General features: G+C 38.1%; 1 protein-coding gene across 1 annotated transcript in view; it reads right to left on the bottom strand.

The window, feature by feature from the left end:
• The window catches only part of LOC136825821 (tachykinin-like peptides receptor 86C), a 229338-nt gene that overhangs the window by 160271 nt on the left and 41567 nt on the right, over positions 1–27500 (bottom strand). Inside the window, exon 2 of the mRNA XM_067082777.1 lies at positions 12437–12548. Within this exon, the coding sequence (XP_066938878.1) occupies positions 12437–12548 (112 nt within the window). The remainder of the gene's footprint in view (positions 1–12436; positions 12549–27500) is intronic.

Raw genomic sequence — 27500 nt, 5'->3', positions numbered from 1 at the left:
GCATGTTGAGACTCTCTTGAAGTCGTTAGTTTTATTCCATGTATTTTAATTTGTAAATTTTCTTTTTTAGCCTTGATGATGTAACAAAGTGTTACGAAACGCGTCGGCAAATAAATACCATCTACAGATGACCGACTATCTCCTTGTCACCCTGTCCTGAGATATGCTGTTGGAGGCCAACTACTTCTCTGTTTTCTATATATATATATATATATATATATATATATATATATATATATATATATATATATATATATATATATATATATATATATATGCTTAGAAAATAACAGTAGATGCACGTGACTTCATTGTATAAGGAATCCAAAGTAAATGACAGGTTTGAGCACTATTTTTTTTATAGTTAATTAACGCATCGCCTGGGCACAAAAAAAAATGTGCCCAGATGATGCGTTAATAAACGTGAAAGCGCTTGCAATACTGAAATTTTGCCAGTCATTTGCCTGTGGGATTTTCCTTATATATATATATATATATATATATATATATATATATATATATATATATATATATATATATATATATATATATATATATATATATATATATATATATATGTGTGTGTGTGTATATACATATATATATATATATATATATATATATGTGACATACATATATATATATATATATATATATATATATATATATATATATACTATACATATATATATATATATATATATATATATATATATATATATATATATATATATATATATATATATATATATGATTATTATCACTTTTGCACGTGATCTATTTGTCACACATAACCACAGGTGAAAAATAAGAAAACTTTTTGTAGGTCTGACTGGTTTCGACTTTATTTCAAAGCCATTGATTAACGACTGATACAGAGTATGAGAAGTCACAAATATATATACTACATTACAGTAATGAGAATACACAATACGAGACCATATCCCCACTCTTCTGGTGTGCTTTAAAACTTTTGGCTAAAAATACAATATATCTAGGGGTGCTGATAAACAAACCATACGCCATCTCAGATCCACACCTGACAGGTGTCACAGGCGGAGTTTGAAATCATTAACACTACTACCCTTGTACTGTGTTTACAAATATGATAATCCCTATTTTTACATCTCTACTTTCTACCTTAAAAGTTTAAACATTTTACAAATTTCTTTTGATATTAAAGGATCAAATTTATACATCCCTTGATCCTTTAATATCAAAAGAAATTTGTAAAATGTTTAAACTTTAAGGTAGGCAGTAGAGATGTATGAAAATAGGATTATCATATTTGTAAACGCAGTACGGTAGTAGCGTTAATGAGTTTCCAAACTCCGCCTCCGTGACACCTGTCGAGTGTGGATCTGAGATGGCGTATGGTTTGTTTATCAGCATTGTCCCCTGAGAGTATATTGTGATTTTTAGCCAAATGAGTTTTAAAACTCCTACCTCGACACCGCCTGAGCGATATGTAGTCTCTAACGGTTGTGTATGTTTGTCAGTACTGTTCTTGTAGTATACATATTTGTGACTTCTCATACTCTGTATCAGTCCTACATCAATGGCTTGGAAATAAAGTCGAAACCAGTCAGGACTTACACCCCGTTTCTTATTTTTCACCTGTCGTTATGTGTGATATATATATATATATATATATATATATATATATATATATATATATATATATATATATAGATATATAATATATTTATTTATTAACTTCGTCACATACACAATTGTTCTGTGCATTAGTAGAATTACTAACAGTACCTCATTCAAACTTGGTGGTATCTAATGGAGTATTTACTCAGAAAGAGTTGCAAGCTTTCTTGGACAAACAGTCCTCATTATCAAGCAATATTTTTCTGAATAAATACTCCATTAGATACCATCCAGTTTGAATGAGGTCCTGTTAGCAATATATATATATATATATATATATATATATATATATATATATATATATATATATATATATATATATATATATATATATACATATATATATATATATATATATATATATATATATATATATATATATATATATATATATATATATATATATATATATATATATATATATATATATATATGTGTATATATACACAGTATATTTATATGTATATATATATATATATATATATATATATATATATATATATATATATATATATATATATATTATTAAGAATATTCCTCCTACGCCACCTTTCAGGCACTAATTTAAAGTAAAAGGACTAAGTAATTCAATAAGGTAAATTTAGTGTGATTCACTGTAAGAAACTTGCCCCTAAAACCTCTCACCACTGCCTTTTTGGGGGGAAAATCCCTTTAATTCTTTTCTTGTCTAAAGTGCTACTGGAAATTCCTTACTTCCAGGAGTGGACCCGACCAGAGCTAATCACCACCCAATGCAGGTCAGCTGGAGGGCTGACCAGGTGTGTTCCATCATTTTGAAATTGGAGTCATGCGTTCAACAATTAGTTCCATGTCGGCAGAGTGATCACAACGCCATCTAGGAAGAGAAAGCCGTAACTTCCAAAGCTATAAAGAGCCTTGGAGAGAGGAGCTTGCTCTCAGAATTGTCTGCGCGGACACGAAAGACCAGACCTCCATCCCTTGCTTCGTGTAACTGCCTATTTTTCGACACGTGGCGGGCAGTATCCCAAGTAACCTTTGATGTGAATTAATTCATATGCCCTCCTCCTCACTGGCCCTCATAAGAAGAGAACTTCAGCTCTTAATGAACGGTACAATACCAGGTTTTAAGGCTTTTTGTCAGCCACGTTCCCTCCTCTCCAATTAAGTTTCTTTCCTTTCAAAGTGCAATATAATAACAGCGAGACCTGTATTGCTTTATATTTTGTATTGTCTAATTTGCAAAGCATTTATGAGAAGAGTAATGTAATCGTTTGATGTTCGAGTTAATGGAATCAAATTCAGTCTAGGGATCTTCTATGCAATTCCCCGATTCTTTCATTATAGTGCTAGTTCGGTTAAGTAACAGTGAGTGTTTCGATTGCAGGATAGTACTACCTAACTGCGGATCTGCGTGTCACTTTGTATGTGTAGTGGCCCTCGCTGCTTTCTTATCAACGACTTTGAGGCGGGAAACCCAATATACTCACCTCATTACCCCAGAATTACGCTACCATTCTTCTGATGTACTTTCTTTTGTAAATATAATGAATTAAGTTAAACCCCAGAATTTATCTAATCACTTCCCTTTGAAGCAGCCATTCAGGCGTATTTTGTTGCTTGTAATTTTAGCTGTCCCCAAGGCCAGAGTCCAGATTTTTTGTGGTAATTAAGGTAAGTTGCGTATCATCCTAGTATATCCCATTGATCTAGCAAGACCCCAGCTTTAAAAATACAACACTGGCGACCATATTGCCTAAGACCTCGCAATCTGCAACATCACAGATTGACTCCTTACCCCTTTTGTGAATATGCAGTTATCAGCTAAGAGCTGAATGCGAGACAAGAAATGAACCTTCTTCATTAGCATAAATTCCCCTGTAAGCGCACAAGTGATCCATTTCCACAGGCACTGCCTTTCAAACCATGTTATTTACCAAATGTCGCCACGTTTGTAATCCTATAGCCAAGGATAAATTATCAATAATATCATGGCTGGAAAGAGAGGACGCATAAATATGTGACAGTGGTGAATGGGAATGGCCATATATATATGTCAATAGTTATATATGGGTTCAAATATATGGAATAAGATACAGAAACTGATGTAAAAAAGCAAACGTAGCCCACCCTGCACTCAAAAGATAGCGCACAGGGTAGAGTAGTTGCCATGTTGTGTTTTTTACTTTTTGCTGACAGTCTGGGTAGCGTAAATGTTTGCTGAGCGGGCTCTTAGCTGACAGTGGGGGCACCGAAGCTGCTTCCCGTAGAAAACAGTTATTGGGTTAAAACAATGGCTAGAATCTCTCAAAGCCACTAGTGCAGAGGAAATCCTCGAACTCTTCCATCTTGAAGACTTTTTACATTACGCCCCGCCAGCCCTCGCCACCCACCTGTGCAACAAGGCGCCTAAGATGGTGGGCTGACATCTGGGATCCGAATCACCCCCATCTTAGTTCCATGGACGAAAATTATATCCCTCCTTGCCTGCCTCGACCAACTCCCAGCAAGTTCCCGAGAATGGGTGCCCCCAGAAGAAGCCCATTGTATGTGGGTTCTGCAAGAAAGCTGGACATTCCACAGAGAAGTGCCAAAATAAGCCACAGGCACTGCCCACGGCGCCTTTCAAACCATGTTATTTACCAAATGTCGCCACGTTTATAATCCTATAGCCAAGGGATAAATTATCATTAGTATCATGGCTGGAAAGAGAGGACGCATATATATGTGACAGTGGTGAATGGGAACGGCCGTATATATATGTCAATAGTCATATATGGGTTAAAATATATGGAATAAGATACAGAAACTGATGTAAAAAAGCAAACGTAGCCCACCCTGCACTCAAAAGATAGCGCACAGGGTAGAGTAGTAGCCATGCTGTGTTTTTTACTTTTTGCTGACAGTCTGGGTAGCATAAATGTTTGCTGACTGCGTTCTTAGCTGACAGTGGGGGCACCGAAGCTGCTTCCCGTAGAAAACAGTTATTGGGTTAAAACAATGGCTAGAATCTCTCAAAGCCACTAGTGCAGAGGAAATCCTCGAACTCTTCCATCTTGAAGACTTTTTACATTACACCCTGCCAGCCCTCGCCACCCATCTGTGCAACAAGGCACCTAAGATGGTGGGCTGACATCTGGGATCCGAATCACCCCCATCTTAGTTCCATGGACGAAAATTACATCCCTCCTTGCCTGACTCGACCAACTCCCAGCAACCTCCCAAGAATGGGCGCCCCCAGAAGAAGCCCATTGTATGTGGGTTCTGCAAGAAAGCTGGACATTCCACAGAGAAGTGCCAAAATAAGCCCCAGGCACTGCCCACAACGCCTTTCAAACCCTCTCCCAGGAATCTACCAACTAACATGCTTGCACCCTCCTCAGGGGTAGTGCCACGAAGAGATTACAGCCAGAGCTATTGCACAACTTGCAAAGTTTGTGGCCACTCTCCCACATGGGCAAAATACTTTAATAATAAATCAAGTATTCCAGCCATTGCCTTGGCAGTTACAAATCCAAAGTCCTTAGGCCCTCCAGCCGAGAGTCCCATATATGTAGCACCTCCTCAGGGTAGCTACCCTGCATGCCAGGTCAAGGTATCTGAAGACTCCAGCACGCAAATCTCCATCATAAGGAAGGACAAAGTTCCCTACGGAGCTAGCTTTAACCTACATAAACTCATCACAATTGAAGGGATCAATCAATTTACAATGAAACTCCCTACTGTTCAGTTGAGAGCCACAAGAACTCATAGGTCCAAAATCTGCAACCTTGCAGTAGCAAGCTATATTCCTGGAGGTTATGACATCCTCCTGGGACAGGACTTCCATTCCCCATCTAAATTACAGCAATCCAGGGCCCAAAATGCTCAAATCATTCATTAGGCATTGTGAGGTTTAGTACTTCTGATGGGACAATCGTTTGCCAATTGTTCCCTTGGTGGGTTGTTGCCTCCTTACTTTTTTGTTTTCTTTGAAGGAAAGTTGACGTCTGTCGCGTTGTCTCTGACAGTGGCAGTCGGGTTTAGCATAGCAGTGAGTCAGGTTCCCGGCAGCTTTAGCAACATGGAGTCTTTGTTGAAACAGCAGGTATTCCGTACCTGTTGGCCTCATCAGCTGAAGGATGGTGGGACAGCTAAATCATAGCCTTCCTTCCGTGGATCTTCCTGTATAACAGCAGACGTGCTGTTTCGACGTTTCTTCTGTGATTCATCTGTGTTGATGACTGTGTTCCAGTTGAGCAGTTGGTGGCTGCTTTGGTGTCTTCACAGGAGTTCGTCTGATCACATTCATCCTTCTTGACAGCTAGGTCTATCGTGTTATCTCTACGTACGGAGATTGATATTGTGGTTATTATTACCCTGAGTGATTTTGTACTGTTGCATTGTCATTTATTTATTATGATTGTTTTTGCTGCCTGTATCTTTATTAGTAATGCCTGTTTTAGTAACAGATGTTATTTTTCTAATAATATTCATTACATTGTTATTAATGGTGTCGAGCAGTGTATGGCTCTGGTGATGATTTTCATTACATTGTTGTTATTAATGGTGTTGAGCAGTGTATGTCTCTAGTAAAGATTTTTATTACGTTATTATTATTAATGGTGTCGAGCAGTGTATGGCTCGGGTAACTGAATTTTGAGATGCTTTTGGCATTATTTTGATTGTGATTAAGTCATTTGTGTGGTCTTTAGGACTTGTTTATTAATTTTGACTGCTGCTGTTAACATTTATTTAAATTATGTATGCTAAACCTGGACTCATTTGTAATTAATGTAAATTACTGTAAATAATAAATTAGTTTAAGGTAATTTTTTTGTTTCGTTCAGCTCCCTCCTCCTTTGTCTACCTCAGTTTCTGCCAGTCATTCCAGTTCCGATTTTTTTGTATTTTAAAGAACCTGCTGAACCGACTGCGGTTCATAACAGCATTAGTAAGCCTCCAATCCCTGCATTCATTCCACTGCAAATGCCACTTGAGTACAATGTGCAGTGGCCAACTCCATCAAAGTCTATTCCAGATCCCATTCCAGTGCCAGGCCCTGCCCCAGTTCCAGTGCTGAGGCACCAAATAGATCTCCCTCCAAGAGATCCCAAACTTGATTCACAATCTCTGACAGTGCCACTTGAGTGCACTGAGCAGTGTCAAGCTCCAAATCAAATACTAGTGCCTGACCCTGCCTTAGTGCCAGTGCCAGAGTACACCCCCGATCTCCATTCAAGAGATCCCAATCAGGATCTCCTCTCTTCTCCCGGCTTGGCTCCTCTACCAGTGCCAGTAAGGGGGACGGACTCTCCCGACCACAGCGGAAGTTCAACTGAAGGTGCGGCCTTGCAACCCATGCCTGAGGTGGTCTTGGTAACCTGCGAGCCTATCCCACCCACCATGACCTCTTCCTCTCTTTCTGGGTCCCTCGCCGACACCACCAAGAGTAAGGATTCTGCTGTGTCTCAAATGGCCGATGAACTCACGGAACTGTGGCAACTTGGTGTAGAGACTGTAACTAGTGCCCCTTCTTCGGCCACCAAAGAAGCCAATGCGGGTGGCACTCCAATGTTCTCCTCAGGCTCGGTCCAACCGATTCCCCCACCAAGGGGAACCATCAACCTGAAAGAGATCTGCGGCAGAAATCACGGGCGTAGGTAACGTCAGGTACCCTAAAGAGAGCTGCTGAGCTTTTCTGGCACCAGTGCAAATCTGGCGCATGCCACCCTTTTATCCTACAAAGTTCTTTGGCACCTCTATCCAGAAAGAGAATGCCCAAGTCTTCGCCTGTTTCTCTCCTTACAATCTTGTATATTATTCTCTTCCTTTAACATTTTCCTTTGTTTTTCGTCCTCTCTTTTTCCTTTGAGTACCCTTTGCATTTATTTCACGCCTTACCAAGGGGCAAATTTTACTGTACTTCCCACTCTGCCAATGCAGAGTGCAAATTGACAGACATTTCAAATTCATAAGTCCTGTGACTTCTCTTTCATGCCCACAAACGCATGATACATTTTAAAATCACATATGCCAAAACCATTAAGTATTATCATGTAAGTGCCATTATCGTAGATGTCAACAGATAACCCTGTCAGAGGAGGCGTGTCCTTTTGACTGCTTTGAAGCACCTTGGGCTAAAGAGTAAACCTAAGCCATTTTCAGAGGCTAAAGAGTATAATTTCGGCATATTAATCATCATTTAGCTTTAACAATCATTACTCATTCTGGGATCTATCACTTGTCTTTGTTATTCCCTCTTAATTTAAATACCTAGTAAGTGACTCGAAAAGACCATGTACTTCATATATTTGTCTGTCCTTCACTGTAATTAGCTTCGTGCCCGTAAGCACCATTGACCTCAGTGCCACGTCTGGCACTGTGCCGTCGACGTAAGTAACATGGCAACACGTAACAAAAGACCATGTATACTTCATTGTAATGCCTCATCAAGGCAAACTAATTGCATGTCTTTGACTGTAACAATTGCTACTAAAAGTTAAGTGCATGGTTATTTTAAGATTTACCTTAAGGAAATCACTTACAGGTATTGTATTTTAATAAATACGATACCTTTCTCAAATTTGTAACAGTTCCTGTTGTAGAATAACAGTAGCTTGTGATAAATAGTCATAATATGGCTACGTGCGACAAACGCACTACACGGTCAACATGGCAGAGGTGGGTGGATATCGTCTCCAAACGCAAAACACCTGAGTTCGACGGGTGAGTTGATGGGAGATGGTATTCACTTATACCTCTCTTGTGGCCGACTGCATTAGTGTGTCACTGTAGTCCTGATTCCTCGTCCGTCGCTGGTTCGACCCCACGGGACGGTGGACTTATTATCAACTAAAAAATTCCCCTTCGGTAACATATATGAAAATATATTACTTCCGAGGTAGAGTGAATTGGATATTAAAGGACGTTTGTAGCTTTCTGATTGTATATGAATCACGGTGATGTGATAAAATAGTCATAATATGGCTACGTGCGACAAACGCACTACACGGTCAACATGGCAGAGGTGGTTGGATATCGTCTCCAAACGCAAAACACCTGAGTTCGACGGGTGAGTTGATGGGAGATGGTATTCACTTATACCTCTCTTGTGGCCGACTGCGTTAGTGTGTCACTGTAGTCCTGATTCCTCGTCCGTCGCTGGTTCGACCCCACGGGACGGTGGACTTATTATCAACTAAAAAATTCCCCTTCGGTAACATATATGAAAATATATTACTTCCGAGGTAGAGTGAATTGGATATTAAAGGACGTTTGTAGCTTTCTGATTGTATATGAATCACGGTGATGTGATTAATAGTCATAATATGGCTACGTGCGACAAACGCACTACACGGTCAACATGGCAGAGGTGGGTGGATATTGTCTCCAAACGCAAAACACCTGAGTTCGACGGGTGAGTTGATGGGAGATGGTATTCACTTATACCTCTCTTGTGGCCGACTGCGTTAGTGTGTCACTGTAGTCCTGATTCCTCGTCCGTCGCTGGTTCGACCCTCACGGGACGGTGGACTTATTATCAACTAAAATTCCCCCTTCGGTAACATATATGAAAATATATTACTTCCGAGGTAGAGTGAATTGGATATTAAAGGACGTTTGTAGCTTTCTGATTGTATATGAATCACGGTGATGTGATAAATAGTCATAATATGGCTACGTGCGACAAATGCACTACACGGTCAACATGGCAGAGGTGGGTGGATATCGTCTCCAAACGCAAAACACCTGAGTTCGACGGGTGAGTTGATGGGAGATGGTATTCACTTATACCTCTCTTGTGGCCGACTGCGTTAGTGTGTCACTGTAGTCCTGATTCCTCGTCCGTCGCTGGTTCGACCCCACGGGACGGTGGACTTATTATCAACTAAAAAATTCCCCTTCGGTAACATATATGAAAATATATTACTTCCGAGGTAGAGTGAATTGGATATTAAAGGACGTTTGTAGCTTTCTGATTGTATATGAATCACGGTGATGTGATAAATAGTCATAATATGGCTACGTGCGACAAATGCACTACACGGTCAACATGGCAGAGGTGGGTGGATATCGTCTCCAAACGCAAAACACCTGAGTTCGACGGGTGAGTTGATGGGAGATGGTATTCACTTATACCTCTCTTGTGGCCGACTGCGTTAGTGTGTCACTGTAGTCCTGATTCCTCGTCCGTCGCTGGTTCGACCCCACGGGACGGTGGACTTATTATCAACTAAAAATTCCCCTTCGGTAACATATATGAAAATATATTACTTCCGAGGTAGAGTGAATTGGATATTAAAGGACGTTTGTAGCCTTCTGATTGTATATGAATCACGGTGATGTGATAAATAGTCATAATATGGCTACGTCGACAAACGCACTACACGGTCAACATGGCAGAGGTGGGTGGATATCGTCTCCAAACGCAAAAAACACCTGAGTTCGACGGGTGAGTTGATGGGAGATGGTATTCACTTATACCTCTCTTGTGGCCGACTGCATTAGTGTGTCACTGTAGTCCTGATTCCTCGTCCGTCGCTGGTTCGACCCCACAGGACGGTGGACTTATTATCAACTAAAAAATTCCCCTTCGGTAACATATATGAAAATATATTACTTCCGAGGTAGAGTGAATTGGATATTAAAGGACGTTTGTAGCTTTCTGATTGTATATGAATCACGGTGATGTGATAAATAGTCATAATATGGCTACGTGCGATAAACGCACTATACGGTCAACATGGCAGAGGTGGGTGGATATCGTCTCCAAACGCAAAACACCTGAGTTCGACGGGTGAGTTGATGGGAGATGGTATTCACTTATACCTCTCTTGTGGCCGACTGCGTTAGTGTGTCACTGTAGTCCTGATTCCTCGTCCGTCGCTGGTTCGACCCCACGGGACGGTGGACTTATTATCAACTAAAAATTCCCCTTCGGTAACATATATGAAAATATATTACTTCCGAGGTAGAGTGAATTGGATATTAAAGGACGTTTGTAGCTTTCTGATTGTATATGAATCACGGTGATGTGATAAAATAGTCATAATATGGCTACGCGCGACAAACGCACTACACGGTCAACATGGCAGAGGTGGTTGGATATCGTCTCCCAAACGCAAAACACCTGAGTTCGACGGGTGAGTTGATGGGAGATGGTATTCACTTATACCTCTCTTGTGGCCGACTGCGTTAGTGTGTCACTGTAGTCCTGATTCCTCGTCCGTCGCTGGTTCGACCCCACGGGACGGTGGACTTATTATCAACTAAAAATTCCCCTTCGGTAACATATATGAAAATATATTACTTCCGAGGTAGAGTGAATTGGATATTAAAGGACGTTTGTAGCTTTCTGATTGTATATGAATCACGGTGATGTGATTAATAGTCATAATATGGCTACGTGCGACAAACGCACTACACGGTCAACATGGCAGAGGTGGGTGGATATTGTCTCCAAACGCAAAACACCTGAGTTCGACGGGTGAGTTGATGGGAGATGGTATTCACTTATACCTCTCTTGTGGCCGATCTGCGTTAGTGTGTCACTGTAGTCCTGATTCCTCGTCCGTCGCTGGTCTCGACCCTACGGACGGTGGACTTATTATCAACTAAAAATTCCCCTTCGGTAACATATATGAAAATATATTACTTCCGAGGTAGAGTGAATTGGATATTAAAGGACGTTTGTAGCTTTCTGATTGTATATGAATCACGGTGATGTGATAAATAGTCATAATATGGCTACGTGCGACAAATGCACTACACGGTCAACATGGCAGAGGTGGGTGGATATCGTCTCCAAACGCAAAACACCTGAGTTCGACGGGTGAGTTGATGGGAGATGGTATTCACTTATACCTCTCTTGTGGCCGACTGCGTTAGTGTGTCACTGTAGTCCTGATTCCTCGTCCGTCGCTGGTTCGACCCCACGGGACGGTGGACTTATTATCAACTAAAAATTCCCCTTCGGTAACATATATGAAAATATATTACTTCCGAGGTAGAGTGAATTGGATATTAAAGGACGTTTGTAGCTTTCTGATTGTATATGAATCACGGTGATGTGATAAATAGTCATAATATGGCTACGTGCGACAAACGCACTACACGGTCAACATGGCAGAGGTGGGTGGATATCGTCTCCAAACGCAAAACACCTGAGTTCGACGGGTGAGTTGATGGGAGATGGTATTCACTTATACCTCTCTTGTGGCCGACTGCGTTAGTGTGTCACTGTAGTCCTGATTCCTCGTCCGTCGCTGGTTCGACCCACGGGACGGTGGACTTATTATCAACTAAAAAATTCCCCTTCGGTAACATATATGAAAATATATTACTTCCGAGGTAGAGTGAATTGGATATTAAAGGACGTTTGTAGCTTTCTGATTGTATATGAATCACGGTGATGTGATAAATAGTCATATATATATATATATATATATATATATATATATATATATATATATATATATATATATATATATATATATATATATATATATATATATATATATATATATATATATATATATATATATATATATATATATATATATATATATATATATATATATGTATGTATGTATGTATATATGTGTGTGTGTATTTATGTATGTATTTATATATATAACTCATGTATAGAACAGATAGACAGATGTAATAGCTTTTTCACTTTATTAGGGCACAAAAGGATGAATCGCAATATGAAAAATTGAAAAACTGGCTAAGGCTCTAAACCCGTTAATCTATGATGCAATGTCTCATTTTCAAAAAGGGGAAAAAAAAAAGTACTGACAAACAAGAGCCTTACCTGTGTAACATGTATATAAAGTTGAACATACAGTTCAATACGGACATGAAGAGATCGGCGGCGCTCAGATTCATCAAGAAGTAATTGGTCACTGTCTGCATTCTTCGGTGCGCTGTGGGAGGAGAAAGAGGCTTATTACTTACTTGCAGCTTTTACAAAATTATCTGTCATCTTCCTAAACATCTCAACTTACTGCAGAAAGATTACAAATGTAAATACAATATTTTAGATGCAAAGCGAAGTAAGACATTTATTGTAATAATGGCGTAATAATGGTAACAGTGGGGACGTTGAGAAAGTTAAAATTAAATGAGATAATGCAGTTCTGAGAATGCTTTGCTGAAGTGCATTTTCTGGACGAAAAGAAGATAAAAATAAATTGAATGAAAAGGCACCAGGAATTGTTGGGTTACGAGTGTTATGCTGTTTCGTATTTGCCTGGGTTGGACAATTCAGTCGTTAACTTGGGTTTGTAAAACGGCCTAATTGGGAGAAATGTTCGACCAGAATGGATGAGGGAAATAATATTCTACATGTATAAGTGAAACACTTATACCGGAAGTGTTAGAATTTTTAGAGCATAAAATTGTTCTGGTTTCCTGGAAAGGTATGTTGAAATGCTCTGAATGAGATAATAGAAAGTAAGGTTATGATATTTACTGGGATAAAAGATAGTAAACAGATGATGATATAATAAAGGAGGAGTTATGTTAGAAAAGGAAGGAAAGCGATGTTAGATTTGCGGTAGTTGAGTGGACGAATATTTAAACCTGCGAAAGTTGAAATGTACGAAATTCAAAGAAGTAAAAAATGAACGTTGATGACAGCAGTGATGGAAACTCCTGAGGTTATCTTACCGCATAATACACGAGTGCAAATTCCACACATGAAAAAGGTGAACCGGTGTTTTGACGTGATTTCGTGTTTAGACGGTTGGTGGAAATGATTCACGCATTTCAGATATCTTGGGACAAAGACGCCGAGATCTAAACAATAGCAAGCAAAATTGGTAACAATATTCTGAACGCAAGATCATCAGTAACCATGCCGCACACACTGCGGAGCAGGAAACAGCGTATTATGTGGTACTGAAGTCTTTGCGGATAAAAAATGAAAGTTGCAGCAACTGGTGCTTGCCTAGTGTCTGACAACATCTTTTCCAAAAGTAAATGCTTATATAATAATATAAAGATAATGATGATGATGGTAATGACCACGTGTCATTGTTGAGAGCCTGACTTAAGAGGGAATAACGAGAAAAGCACCAGGCTTTGTCACAATTGTTATAAATGCTTCTTTAATCTAAGCAAAGTAAAGGTATATAAATTATGTATTGGGCAACTGAATCATTTAAGATACAGGAGGCTAATGCTGAGAGAGTAACGCGTTAGCTACACAATGATAATGCCCGCACAGGTATTATCATTTTTGTTAGCTGCACTTTGCCTTTGTGATACAGTAGTGATGAATAAAGTGAAGATGGTTGAGCGCCGTTTTTTTTTCTTCTGATTGACGTGGGACATATTCAGATGGTCAGTATTACCGTACTCTGTAGATAAGTTAGGTGAAAATGAGACATTAATCAAGGGTTTTCGATAGCGCGAGACCTCACCTATTGCCCATAAAGGTTACGATGTGATGTCCGTAGTAATTACTGACTAACAGGTTGTGCATAGGCTGAGGTTGGGGAGAATTTAGATAACAGGTAAAATGAATTTGCCTTCTTCAAAGAGTAACATTTTGCCAGATTCAGATAGAATCTAGAAAAATAGTAACGCCATCATTATATCTACATAACTGAGTCTTCATATTCCCAAACCCTCATTTACAAAATAAACAAAATAAAACTCATTAAATACATCACTATTTCTCAGGTTACCGGAAATGTTAACAAATCCTTTGCTTTTCTTTGACGTCACACGTAGCTTGTTCGTTTATACACACACACACAAACTCATACACACACACATATATATACATATATATATATTTATATATATACATATATATATATATATATATATATATATATATATATATATATATATATATATATATTTATATATATATATATATATATATATATATATATATATACATATATATATACATATATATATATACATATATATATATATATATATATATATATATATATATATGCATGCATACATACAGGCATACGCACATTTATACGAATATCTGAAAATTAAGTACCTGCCCTATAACTATTGTGTGCCTGTGTTCGTTTCCTTGCAACGATTTTGGTAATCGACGCCAAAAATAAATAATTTAGTTTTAGGAAATCTCCAGTCTTATTCCATGAAAATCTCACAATGTATGCGCCTTTCATTAATACCTTGAAGTGTGTGTAAAAGTTGATGAAAAGAAAACTAGCTAAAAATGTTTTTTTCTGAAGAATTTTGTCTCAGCAGCGAAGGGAGCGACAGATTTTCTGCCCGTGAAGGATGAAGGTAATAAGAAACGGGAAAACAGAAGCAAAAGAATCAGTCGAAAGAAACACCCATCGAACACTATGTTACGAAAATGACCCATTTTCACTTGTTGTTCATTTACAATTCTCGAATAGAATGTTTATCAAAATAAATAATTGAGAACCCAAAATTATCACAGATAAAGGCAACATATTTTGAAATCCAAAACCATGAATAAAAGATGATTTTTTTTAATGCGATAAAGACAATGACCAACTAACATCTTTTGTCAGTCAGTCACCTTATTTGCGTAAAATCTCTCTTGCGTACAAACAAACAGACAAGCCATTTTACCAATTAATGTCGCATAAAAGTAATTTTCCTAGCTCTCTCTGTTTTTTTTTTTGTTTTTTTAATCTACATGAGGGCTACGTTTTCGAACAGAATCGTAGCGCAGCAATAAACAATGGCAGGATTCCCCTGGGCGACACTGCTCATAAAAATTCGAATTCAAGAATTGGTTACGGTGTTTTGGTCACCGTGCCGGAGCTATTTCATCGAGGATGAATTTGTTTGATCATCCTCGGCAAACTGAGTGCGCTTCACGCCGCTTAAAGCTGCTTTTCTATTGTCGACCAGGTTCGGTCCGAAATGATTCTGCCTGTGGGTCTGCTTAAAACTTTATCCAACTTTAAATGTCTCCCAAGTAAATTTTAGTCCTTTTTCTCTGAATGATTTCCTGTCTTTTTTTTTTTTTTTTTTTTTTCATTCCGGTTTTCGTGATCAAAGTAAATGGCTTTTCGGCTTCCAGCTATATGGGTGATTATATACTTATCTGCAATAAGTCCTGCTTCAAATGATATCACCAGGAAAATTCTGTTCCCCATGTTATCAACTATTACTTCATCTATGTATTCAGTCTTATGATTTACTAATAATACTCATATTTCATGGGCTACTGCTGATCCTTCCGGTCTGAACATTCGTTAATCACCACAGCAATGACTACTCTTAGCGCGCATTTTGTTCTTTTTACGTGCAAAAGATGGCAAGTGACAATTTTTATGTCATTATTGGTGTTCTGAACCGTTGGGGGAAGTGGACTCCCGCGTCACCCCTTTCTCCTTTTCCAGACTAGGGTTATCATATACTACGGCAAATCATTCGACTTATTCTTTGTAGAGGGAAATAACCTATTTTACCTATACTCCCCAGAGGTGTAATTCTTTATTTGACAACTGAATTTTGCATCTCTTTTTTTTTTTTTTTTTTTAATATTGGAGGTCGGTTTATTTCTTGTTTCATTGATAGGCTCAGTGGGAAACAAAGAATAAAATAGCAACCAGATTTTCTGGCACAAACCCGAGAGCGAAAAAGAAATAGAGCAGACAGCAGCCATATACTGTGCATCTGCTGCAACAGTCATAGGCTACTGTTTTATAGCATTATTACACTGGTGGATTCATCAAGAGTTGCAGCAGATTGTTCTTCCCTGTCTATTGTATTGTATTGTTTTTGCAAGAGGAAACCATTTTAGTTCAACAGCTGCGATGGTATATGACTGATGGTCCTGCTTCTGGTCCTCTTTCAAAAAAGCTTCGATAAAAAATAAAAACAAAGAAAGTCAGGAAACTTGTATGTCCTAGAGTTTCAAAGCGGAGCTTTATCCTTTTTATGACGTTTCCTTCAAACTCAAATCTTGTGAGGGAAAACATACTTTCGTTATCAGCTGTTGCAAGAGGATGCAGCTTTTATTTCACTGTCGTTTTTTTCATTATAGAATTGCACCTGGAATCCCTGCTGGCCACCATTGATCTAATTTACATGCCTGAAGAGCATCAAGGAAATACGCATGCGCAGAACGATTACTTTCTATCTGAAGAGGCCGCAGATATCAAATGGCCAATACCTATTAAATGCTCACTAAATAGAGGCAACTTAAATAACCGACGTTAATTTGATATGAAAACTTCATTAGAGTTTTCACTTTAGTTTTGGCGTAACAAAGAAACCTAAGTGTAGCCGCCACCATTTTCCTTTTAACTGAAAACTTCAAACAATCTTGTAATATTTCTTCTGTACTATCCTTTTAGGAATGAATACATATATATATATATATATATATATATATATATATATATATATATATATATATATATATATATATATTATATATATACATACACACACATATATATATATTTATATATGTAACTATATATATATATATATATATATATATATATATATATATATATATACTGTATATATATATATATATATATATATATATATTATATATATATATATATATATATATATATATATATATATATATATATATATATATATATATATATATATAATGTGTGTCTGTTAGTGTGTGTGTATGTGTGAGTGAGATGATTACCTTCAAAGTGCCGACCAGATCAGACGTTAATTTAACAATAAAACCTACCTTTCCTTTTTGGGCAATAAAGGAAATAAATTGGAAACAGGGAGAAAATTAATTGTACTTCTCAAAACCCTTTGAAATAAACTTCTTTCCTTCTAATCACTTCCAGATATCAAATCCACAATGAGAGAGAGAGAGAGAGAGAGAGAGAAATGTATATGCAACCAGTAAGAAAAAATGTCAGTGACGAGCGGACGAAGCGCTAGTGAGAAGAATCCTCAACGGGATTTCTCCTTTGCTTTTTTCTGGAACTCCAACTTCATTCGCGGACTTTCCTAAAGGACTGGAGTGATTCATTACAAGCGTTTAGGGATTTATTTTCCTGTCAACGTCATAACTACCACGGGTAATATTTCAATTAAGAGGCAACGCTTCCGCTGTTTAATTGCTCTTGATTTCCTTGAAACTTTTAATGACACTTTTGACGAACTTTGTCTTCCTAAACTCTTTTTCCACTATTCTGAAATGGAGAAGCCTTTGTATAAAACTGTATATCTGGTAAAGTCTTGGTTACAGACCTAATCATTTAACTTTTAGTGGATCCTACCCATGAAACTAGTTATCTAAATCTTCAGGGTGCAAAGATACCGAAAAAGAATTAAAATAAACCTTACTATATTTTACACATGAACTGAATGGCAGCACAACTGGCCGTATCAGCAGGAACTTACGATTATCCTTATCACAATCACTGACCATCACATAGAGCACTTGGGATTTCCGCCTAAGCGTTGTCAAGAGTTCTATATTCCATTGTAGGTGCAAACATCTCCTTTAAGGGCAAGATAACACCGCAGCTGAGGTAGGGAGTAGGGGAACCGTTCCTTCTGTCGGTGCAGATCTAGAATCCTCTTTTACCTAGCTGATGCGTCCACTACATCCTAACAAAGGAAGCTTGCAGCTCGTACATTTGCCAAACGGTGACCTGGAGGTAAATGCTACGCCAGGTAAGCTCCTTCCATCCTTTCGACAAAGTCTGCGAAATGGACGAGTATAGACGTGCTACCTCTGAAAACTGGACAAACAGTGCCATTATAAGCAGCAACAGAAAAGAAATATTAAGATGGTTTCTAATTTTTTCCGAGAATCTCAGAAACAGAAGAATCAGCAGGAAAAGGAAAGCTTCGCTATATTAAATCAATCACGATCTCACGCACGCGCATGTACAAGTACGTTCAAAGTTCGAAAAAATGAGGAGAAAATCGTTTGTGTGACCACTGAAACTATTATCTGCTAGAGAACATACCAAGTGAAAATGCTTCAACGCTACTGAGGTTAGAAAAGATGCATTCTTATGTTTTACGCGAATAATCTTTGTATAACAGAATGGAAATTATTTTTATTTCATATACAATTTCATCCGATAGAAATAACCCCTCAAGTTGCAGAAGTAACAAAACCGTATTTACACGCATAAGAAAGCTTTTTGTTCATTAATCGATAAAATTTCATCATCTCATTCTTGGTGAAAATACTCGTCAGATATCGCATTTTAATTTTCATGATACATTATTTTCATATGGCAAAACACAGGAAAATGATATGTAGTAAAAATATATGTAAATAAATCTATTTATTGTTTATAAAGTTTATTCAAACGTTATAACATTTTTCATCAACGTAATGAATGATTCGGAAGCTTATGAAATCTCTAAATTTGTAACGATTTTCCAATGACTCTTGATGAAGGAAAGCTAACTGGGAGGTTTATAAATATATTTGCCTTTACTAATATATCTGCTAAGACATTAAGCTCCTTATCTTTGAGAAACCTATTTTAGTTACATAACTTATACATACATACATACATACATACATACGTATACACACCAACACACATGCACATATATGCGCGCGCTCGTGTGTGTAATAAGTATATTGATAGTGGCATAACTGTTACAATGACTTTTTCTAAGTAGAATATGAAGGGTATGCTTACAATTAAATGGCTGAATAGCATGATAAGCTTTGTCATACAAAGGTGTGTTCATTTTGATGACAAGAGGGTGTTGTTCTACAAAGGTAGTGAAAGGTAGTCAGTCCCCTTTTGGTCCAAGACCTCTAGTATTTGACAACGTCACGATTACTCGCATGGTTACTAAGTCCTGAAGGAATCTCAGGACGCTGTCCTTTCTGGAGTGTGTTACACACAACGTCTTCGTGATGTGATAAGAATATATGAGAACACATATGTAAAATATGTTGCCTCTTACCGTAATTATATATTTTGAAAAATACTGAGATTCTCATTTACTGTCTATTTTTTAATCATGTACCAGTGACGTCTGTATCATCTTTAGTATAAACTATATTGTTAAATTGATTTTTTTTGTGACAATTGTGAAAAACCATAATTGGTTACCAGTGTGCGTAGGAAGGACCAGACAGGGTGCATGGTGGCTGGGGAGTTGGAGAGAGAAATGGCGAGGGAGAGAGAGTTGTGGACTGTGCAGTGTCATTTGATTTGGCTATTGTCAACACCTAATTTAAAAAAAAAAGAAAATCAGTACATCACATACAAGAGTGGGGCAAGAGAGAGAGTCAAATTGACTTCCTCATGTGCAGAAGATCACATCTGAGAGAGATGAGAAATTGTAAAATTTTAAATGGAGAGTGTGTGGCAGCACAGCACAAGGTGGTGGTAATGGACTTGGAAATAAAGAACACAGTAAAAGGTAGGCCTGCACGTGTCTCATCAACAATCAAGTGGTGGAAGCTAACACAAGAGGAGGAAGCGAGGCAGGAATTTAAGGAGAGAGTATTGAGGGAAGTTAGATTGCTAGAGGGAGTGCAAGAATGGTGGAATCATAACAGTATGGCAATAAAGAGAGTGGGTGGAGAGGTGTTGGGAAAGACATCTGGAAAGAAACCTCCTGACGATAAGGAAACCTGGTGGTGGAATGATGAAGTGAAAGAGGTGGTGAAAGCCCAAAAAGATGCAAAAAAGATCTGGGAAAAATATGGACAGCAAGTGGATAAGGAGAGGTACCAAACACATAATAAACAAGTAAAGAAGGCAGTTGCACAAGAAAAGGCACGAGCATTAGATGACATGTACAAAGAGCTGGAAACACCTGAGAGGGAGAGAAAAATTCACAGAATTGCAGAGGCGAGGGACAAGAACACCAAAGACTATTCCCATATAAAACAGGTTAAGGATGGGAATAGAGTGGTTTTATGCAACGAGGATCAGATAAAGAAGAGGTGGAAGGAATATTATGAACACCTGATAATGAAAAAAATCCTAGAAAATTCTTTGAAAATGGTTTCCAGAACCTTAGTATGACATATAGGCTACTGTTAGCAGGAAGGAAGTAAAGAAGGCACTAAAGAAGATGAAAAATGGTAAAGCAATAGGACCAGATGGAATTCCTGCAGAGGTGTGGAAGAGCCTGGGAGAAGAAGGAATAGACATGCTGTGGGACCTAGCAAAGAAAATATACAGTCAGGAAAAGATAACAAAAGAATGTTGTTCCTATCTATAAAGAGAAGGGTGACACCCAGGATTGTGCAAACTACAGAGGAATAAAGTTAATGTCTCACACCATGAAAATCTGGGAAAGAATAATGGATCAAAGAATTAGAGAAGAAACATCTGTAGGTGAAGAACATTTTGGTTTCATGCCAGGAAGAGGAACGACAGATGCAGTGTTTGCCCTCCAACAGATGATGGAAAAACACCTGGAAAAGCAGAAAGGACTGCACATAGTATTCATGGATCTGGAAAAGGCATACGATAGAGTACCACACCAAGAGGTCTGGAGGTGCATGTGAGTAAAGGGAACACTGGAGAAGTATGTGAGGTTGGTCCAAGATATGTATGAAGGAGCAAAAACGCTTGCTAGAAGCAGTGTTGGGTTAACTGAATGGATACCAGTGCAAGTTGGTTTACATCAGGAATCTGCTTTAAGTCCATATCTTTTTGACTTGATAATGGATGTGCTATCTCGAGGAACAAGAGATCAATCCCCCTGGTGCATGTTGTTTGCTGATGACATCATGTTATGCAGCACCAACAGAGTGGTAGTGGAGTCAAAACTAGAGCAATGGGGGAAAGTACTGGAAGACAGAGGTTCAAAGATCACTAGAAAGAAGGCTGAATACCTAAGTTTTAATGAGGATCAAGACTTCGAAGTTAGTATGGAAGGTACAAGGTTGAACAGGGTAGAAAAATTCAAGTATCTTGGTTCAGCAGTAGCTGGTGATGGAAATTTAGGTGTGGAAATAACAAAGAGAGTGCAGGCTGGATGGAAAAATTGAGGAAAGATGTCAGGTGTCTTGAGTGACCACAGAATCAATATAAAGGTTGAAGGAAGAGTGTATAAGACAGTAGTGAGGCCAGCTTTGATGTATGGAGCAGAAACATGGCCGGTAAAGAGAGTGAAAGAGAAGAAATTGGATGCGGTAGTGATGAAAATGCTCAGGTGGATGTATGGAGTAACAAAAATGGACAGGATGAAATACAAAAGAATAAGAGGAACTACTAAAGTCGTAGAACTATCAAAGAAGGCCCAGGAAAGAAGACTGCAGTGGTATGGCCATGTGATGAAAAGGGATGAGACATATGTAGGGAGGAGAGTAATGCAGGTGGAGGTGCCTGGTGGGAAGACCAAAGCAAAGGTGGATGGATGTAGTTAGAGAAGATCTGAGAGACAATCAGTTGTCAGAGGACGATGCGTTTGACTGACCCAGGTGGAGGAAAGCTGTCAGAAACATCGACCCCACATAGAATTGGGAAAAGATGCAGAGAAAGAAGAAGAAGAAATTACCAGCGTGCATAGAGTTTGTGAGGAATAGCGTGAGTGAGAGATGGGCGGGAGGGTTCATGGGGAGATGCTGCCTGAACAAGCACCCCCATTTTGCACTTTTATGATAAATCAAGAAAATGGAGAAGATTGACTCACTCTTCATATACCACCTTTGACACACACACATATATACATATGTATATATATATATATATATATATATATATATATATATATATATATATATATATATATATATGAAATTTTTATCACACTGTGATTTATATACAATCATGAAGCTACAAATGTTGCTTAATATCAAATTCACGCTGCCTCGGGAATATCCCCGATGGGAAATTATCACTGAAGGAGAATTTATAAGTGATAAATGGACAGGTACTGCCGAGTCTCGATCCCACGACACAGGTACTTATCCAGCGACTCCAGTCGACGTTCTCCCCACTGAGCTATCAAGAGAGGTATAAGTCAATGCGAGTCTGGTGTACTTTATTTACCCATGGAGAGCAGGGAAATTGTACTTAGCTTCGGCATTAACCCAACACCACCATGATAGCTCTTTGGTATGTTTGGAACACGCAGCACTTTTTATGAAATTTTTTATCACACCATGATTTATATACAATCATGAAGCTACAAATGTCGCTTAATATCAAATTCACGCTGCCTCAGGAATATCCCCTACGGGGAATTATCACAGAAGGGGAATTTATAAGTGATAAATGGGCGGGTGCTGCCGAGTCTCGATCCCACGACACAGATACTTATCTAGCAACTCCAGTCGACATACTACCCACTGAGCTATCAAGAGAGGTATAAGTTAATGCCAAGTCTGGTGTACTTTATTTACCCGTCAAGAGCAGGAAAATTGCACTTAGCTTCGGCATTAACCCACTTCCACCATGATAGTTCTTTGGTATGTTTGGAACAGCAGCTCTTTTTATGAAATTTTTTATCACACCGTGATTTACACACAATCATGAAGCTACAAATGTCACTTAGTATCAAAGTCATGCTGCCTCGGGAATATCCCCGATGGGGAATTATCACCGAAGGAGAATTTATAAGTGATAAATGGACGGGTACTGCCGAGTCTCGATCCCATGGCACAGATACTTATCAAGCGACTCCAGTCGATGTTCTACCCACTGAGCTATCAAGAGAGGTGTAAGTTAATGCCGAGTCTGCTGTACTTTATTTACCCGTCGAGAGCGGGGAAATTGTACTTAGCTTCGGCATTAACCCACCTCCACCATGGTAATTCTTTGGTACGTTTGGAACACGCATCTCTTTTGATTAAATTTTTTATCACACTGTGATTTATATAAAATTATGAAGCTACAAATGTCACTTATTATCAAATTCGCGCTGCCTCAGGAATATCCCCGATGGGGAATTATCACAGAAGGGGAATTTATAATTGATAAATGGACGGGTATTGCCGAGTCTCGATCCCACGGCGTGATAAAAAAAATTTCATAAAAAGAGCTGCGTGTTCCAAACGTACCAAAGAACTATCATGGTGGAGGTGGGTTAATGCCGAAGCTAAGTACAATATCCCCGCTCTCAATGGGTAAATAAAGTACACCAGACTTGGCATTATCTTATACCTTGCTTGATAGCTCAGTGGGTAGAACGTTGACTGGAGTTGCTGGATAAATATCTGTGTCATGGGATCGAGACTCGGTAGTACCTGTCCATTTATCACTTATAAATTCCCCTTCGGTGATAATTCCCCCATCGAGGATATTCTTGAGGCAGCGTGAATTTGATATTAAACGACATTTGTAGCTTCATGATTGTATATAAATCACGGTGTGATAAAAAACTTTATAAAAAGAGCAGTGTGTTCCAAACGTGCCAAAGAACTATCATGGTGGAGGTGGGTTAATGCCAAAGCTAAGTACAATATCCCCGCTCTCGACGGGTAAATAAAGTACACCAGACTCAGCATTAACTTATACCTTGCTTGATAGCTCAGTGGGTAGAACGTCGACTGGAGTCGCTGGATAAGTATCTGTGTCGTGGGATCGAGACTCGGCAGTACCTGTCCATTTATCACTTATAAATTCTCCTTCAGTGGTAATTTCCCATCGGGGATATTCCCGAGGCAGCATGAATTTGATATTAAGCGACATTGGTAGTTTGATTATTATATATATATATATATATATATATATATATATATATATATATATATATATATATATATATATATATATTCACGTATTTTCATTCCTCCTCTTAGCCAACCAGATAACATATCGATTTTTTAAATAAAAGAGCTTCTCAGTTAACTGGTAGGCTAGGATTTACTGGCGGCAAAGAAGGGTAGCGCCCTATTTTGAATTCAGGCAGGACAATGACTCACCTTAGCTTTCTCCCCCTCACCCCCTCAATCACGTGATCAGTCAATGCATTTCCTTCGTTAGGGTGGAAGAGAGACTAGGAAGTCCGTTAAGCCTAAAACACGAAAGCCTTTCCAAGGGGGTGCTACTACTTTGAGCCTTAGGGACTTAGTTATAAGGCCTCTTTCCCTGTGACCCTTTTACTGGCTTAAGACTTGCTTTCAGATGTGCCCTGCTTGCTCACGAACGAACGCACTCGAAGATGATTTTCGAACCAAGAGGAGAGGCGAGACACAGGAGAGACGTGCTCAAAACCCTGGCACGAGAGGACGTACAAAACCTTCTCCTGTCTTTCCTTTGTGTGGTGGTAGACAAAGTGCCAGCGACCCAGTTTGTCTTGCAAAGAGGTCATGCAACAGCACCAGGTATGTCTGAGTAGCGGTCTGTTGCCAGTTCAGTTCTTTCTCTCCTAGTAAATTTCTCCCCAATTCCTATTTTTCAATTTTTACATTCTCCTTCAAGCTCCCCCTTGTTTTGAGGTTGACAACACAGCCCATGCTCTCTCTCTCCCCAGTGCCAATACAAGTTTCAGTGACCAGAAGTAGACTACTTCCTCCATAGTGTTAAATAAGGGCTACTTAAATTAAGCACTCAAGTGATTAAATTCTCCCTAGTGCATAGGTTTCATGTGATAACTTTCCAGTGCATGCGATTACTAAGCCTGGCTCTTTATTCCAGGAATCCTGGTTCGTGCCTCAGTCAACCAAGCCTTGTAAATTAAGTCCCCAGGAACACTGCCGTATAGAAAATCCAAGAAAGTCTAGTTAGTGGCCCGTTGCAAGAAAGCCCCCTCAGCAGGTTAATTCACACCTTATTACGATGGCCAGTTAACGACGTGCTATTGACGTCCTTGTGAATTTGATTCTTGCATCGCTCTTACTTTTGTTGTTTGCTGGCTCTTCAATTCCCAGCGTCATTTCATTGCTTTATTTTTAAATAAATTCATGGTAACGTAAATTACTCCCTCATTTCCCATGGCGACCTTACAGTATTTGATCTAATTGGGTAAAATAAGGTAAGTGAAAAAACCTCCCCCCTGCATTTTGTTTACAGACTGGTGTTCTCCCTTGGCCCAAATGGCAGTATCAAAATTAAAGTAACCCCCTTCCCTCCTCCAAGGACCCCAGTTTTTTAAGAATATATATATATATATATATATATATATATATATATATATATATATATATATATATATATATATATATATATATATATATATATATATATATATATATATATATATGCATATATGCATATATACACATATGAACATATGTATAACTTAAGGATTAACTTTAAAACAAGTATTTGCTAACTTTGAAGCAAGGGTATCTTCTCGAACTAACAGTTAGATGTTAGCGTTACAAGCAGGCAATAGAAATTCTGACGGAAAGTTTCTCTGAAAGGGGGAGATTTTTCAGTTAACGGGGCATGAAATGGATATATGGTAAAGAAGAAAATCCTGACTTTTGTTTATGATAACGAGAAAAACGTCACTTTTTACTAAGTTAGAATGTCAATTGTTTTAAATTTTCAGATATGATTCGGAAAATAAGAAAAAAAACGCTAAAAAGGTGAGTAAAAGATGCGCTCTACAGAATAATATAACACATTTTCTTACTTTTTTTCTCTGACTTTGTTGAAACCTACTAAGCAATAAAAAAAAATTACATGTTATTTTTTACTGTAGCCTACTACTCACCGTCAGAGTTCAAGTTACAATTCCTAGATTTCCAAAACTATGATGATTAAAATTTTATTAGTAGTGAGAAATAAAACAACTGATTTCAAACATAAATTGCTGCGAACGGAACATAAAGGAAAATAATACGAGATTAGAAAATTTATTTGATTTATTTTGAACAACTTTAGGCTCTTGTCATCATTTAAAAAAAGGAGCTGATACATTATTCTTCCTTAGACACATCGTAGTTTTTGATTAAGGTAAAAAGAAATTCTGAGGGACAATAACTATTTTTAAAGTTACATGATTTTAAAAAATGACCATATGATGAGCATTAATTACAGTTTTCCAGTTTAAACAAAAACAAGCTCCATTGTCTACCGCATAATTATTTAATGAGGTAAAATGTTGAAGTTTAGTTTTTGCTTTACAGATTTCTTAGATATACCCTGAGTTTCAACCGTCAAATACCTACATCTAAAAACAATAAACATAATGATTTTTCATCTTTTTCTTTCCCTAGATCGATCGATCGATCGAGCGTGAACGATTAAGAGATTCTGGAAAGATTTTGTATCTATTTCTCTTGGTATTCTTCTAACAAGCAGTTCAAACCTTCTAGCCTTTTGCCAAAGCTTAATAAGACCTTTCACGACAGATTCCAAGAAACAACGACGCTCGAGCAGTACCTGACGGTTAGGGAGGGACAAGGTCGATACTGGCACAGCGTGCCGAGAAAAAGATTAATCCTTTTCCGTGACAGTGATGCAATTTAGGCCGAGAAGTTGGTCATGGCTCCACCAAAACGCATATTGTTCATTTATTCCTAGAGACACAAAGTCAGTTGAAGGTGACTAGATCATGTATAAATAAATAAATAAATAAATATACATATATATATATATATATATATATATATATATATATATATATATATATATGAAATTTTTTTATCACACCGTGATTTATATACAATCATGAAGCTGCAAATGTCGCTTAATATCAAATTCACGCTACCTCGGGAATGTGTGTGTGTGTATATACAGTATATGTATATGAAATTTTTTTTTCACACCGTGATTTATATACAATCATGAGGCTACAAATGTCGCTTAATATCCAATTCACGCTACTTCTGGAATATCCCCGATGGGGAATTATCACCGAAGGGGAATTTTTAAAGTGATAAATGGATCGGTACCGCCCGGTTTCGATCCCTGAACACAGTATCTTCCAACACCTTCATTCGACGGTCAAACCATTGAGCCACCAAGAGAGGTATAAGTTAATGCCGAATACTTATTTACTCGTCAAGA

This window comes from Macrobrachium rosenbergii, chromosome 39 (genome assembly GCF_040412425.1).
Source record: "Macrobrachium rosenbergii isolate ZJJX-2024 chromosome 39, ASM4041242v1, whole genome shotgun sequence".
Classification (NCBI taxonomy): Eukaryota; Metazoa; Arthropoda; class Malacostraca; order Decapoda; family Palaemonidae; genus Macrobrachium; species Macrobrachium rosenbergii.
The sequence above is the reverse complement of the archived record's forward strand: the minus strand, read 5'-3'. Positions and strand labels throughout refer to the sequence as shown.